Source organism: Octopus bimaculoides, chromosome 16 (assembly GCF_046866305.1).
Source record: "Octopus bimaculoides isolate indiv1 chromosome 16, ASM4686630v1, whole genome shotgun sequence".
Lineage (NCBI taxonomy): Eukaryota > Metazoa > Mollusca > Cephalopoda > Octopoda > Octopodidae > Octopus > Octopus bimaculoides.
The window spans coordinates 29,174,081-29,176,141 of record NC_142943.1 but is presented as its reverse complement, the minus strand read 5'-3'; the positions used below and the strand labels follow the sequence as shown (position 1 = coordinate 29,176,141).

At 45.3% G+C, this 2,061-nt stretch overlaps 1 protein-coding gene across 1 annotated transcript in view; it reads left to right on the top strand.

Moving 5' to 3' along the window:
* The first annotated feature begins 322 nt into the window (after window positions 1-322).
* Window positions 323-2,061, top strand: part of LOC106880608 (uncharacterized) — a 59,504-nt gene continuing 57,765 nt past the window's right edge. Inside the window, exon 1 of the mRNA XM_014930622.3 lies at window positions 323-1,598. Coding sequence (XP_014786108.1) covers window positions 1,265-1,598 — 334 coding nt within the window. The 5' untranslated portion in view covers window positions 323-1,264. The remainder of the gene's footprint in view (window positions 1,599-2,061) is intronic.

The window sequence follows — 2,061 nt, the reverse complement described above, 5'->3', positions numbered from 1 at the left end:
CCTTAAAAAAAAAAAAAAGAGGCGTAACTCAGTCGAATGCAACAATAAATTTCTGGCTGATACTCGGAGCGATCCAGCTGGTGGCCCTCTCCGGACAGCATTTCTCCCTACTGGTCACTCTATCATAGACCTTTTCAGAAAGGTAGCTGGTCACTTTATACACCGACCCTAACCGAATTTCATTCCCTAGAATTTCCACTCCCCCTCTCTTTATTCATCTCTCTCCCCTTCTCTTTTTCTCTCTCTCATCATTCTTTTCCTAACCTTCATCTTTTTTCTCTTCCTCCCTTTACTGAGTCACAACGAGAAGCCCAATTGATTATTTTTTCCACCCTTACGATGAAGATGCATCGCGAATGTATTCACATTCGCGAGTGGATAAGTTATTTGGGTTGAGTAACAGTCGCTCTCCAAGTGACACATGCCCTTACATACACACGGATGCAAGAAAGAGCATCACACATCAGCGTGCGTGGGAACACATACAAAATAGTACGCACACATGCGCGTGTGCACGCGTGCACACACGCAAAAAGCCTTGCCTTCTTTTTCTCTCTCTCTCTCTCTCTCTCTCTCTCTCTCTCTCTCTCTCTCTCTCACCGTCGTTTGAATCACTGGGAAATTTCCTCCATCTCTTGAACTGCGAGTTCCTCTTTTGGTTGTGGCACAGAAGGGATGAAGGGGAGAAAGCTGGGCAACGACCTCTCGTCTGGTGTAAATGGAAGTTAGCTGTACGAGCTGTGCATAAGGTCGTCGTGGATGAGAACAGCAGCAGCAAGGGTTGAATAGCCAGCACCAGTAGCATCATCCCTGATGGGCAGCACCAGCAGCAGTGTCAGCAGCAACGGCGGCAACAGCAGCAGCAACAGCAGCAGCAGCAGCCAGTGCTATAGAAGTACTGCCAAACGATACGCTCCCCGCCCGTTCTCCGCGCACACCTGTGATTGGCAGGTGACAGTCTCCGCCTGTTTTGAAATCTATTGTGTTTATCGGGCAAAAAAATAGGAGAAACTCAGAGCCTTTTTCAACTAATGATCAGTTAGTTATTAAGTTTATCATTGGTAGACTACATGTTGAAACGTCATAAAAGGCGCCAGTAGTTGGCAGCAAATAGGGTTCAATTGACTCCACCTGAACCGCGACTGCTCTGTTTTCATTGTTTAGGGAACATTGTGCTTTTCCCGCGCTTTTTTCACCATTAGACTTTTCGACGGCACTCTCCCTGGCTTGCGTTAGCGTCTTACTGAAGTGGATGTAGCCGATCATGGGAGACAAGGGAACTTTATTACCAGCTCTGTTTACCATGCTATTAGCTCTGGTGGCGGGGACCAAGGAGGATAGAGCCGCTAATAAGACGCTTCGACATTCACCGATGACCACTACCACTGCCACCACGGCTAGCACCCGTATTGGTGCCCGGGGTAACAATGCAAGCATGGTTGGGCTCTCGGAGCCGGCTACTACGTCACAACCGGAGCACGTACACGCACCAAACTATATTTACCATGGTGGTGTTTTGATTGACTATAATGTTTTTTACAACATGACCTACGGTCAAAATACAAGCATCGAACCTACATGGAGTTCACCTTATAGAGGTAAGTCCTTGACAAACATCTCCCCACTCTCTCTCCCCTTCTCTCTCCCCCTTCTCTCTATCTCTCTCTCTCTCTCTCTCTCTCTCTCTACCCCCTTCGTTCTCTTCCTTACTTAATACTGGTTACCAATTACAATCGGACGCCTCCCTCAACTGCACGTCGGCTGGGTTCAATACTCGTTCACATTCTAAACTTCTATTTTGGTTTAAAGGTCATGAGAGGTCATCTGATGAACACCATCCTCAAGAGAGGCTTACTAATTTACACACGGATAATAATATACACAGACGTATATACACATGTGTGTGGGAATGTATACACACACACACATGTACGCATGTATGTACGTATATATAAATATACATACATACATATGTGTGTATATATATATATATATATATATATATATATATATATATACATGCTCACACTGATAACCATTTTGTAAAGTTTCTTCTCTCGT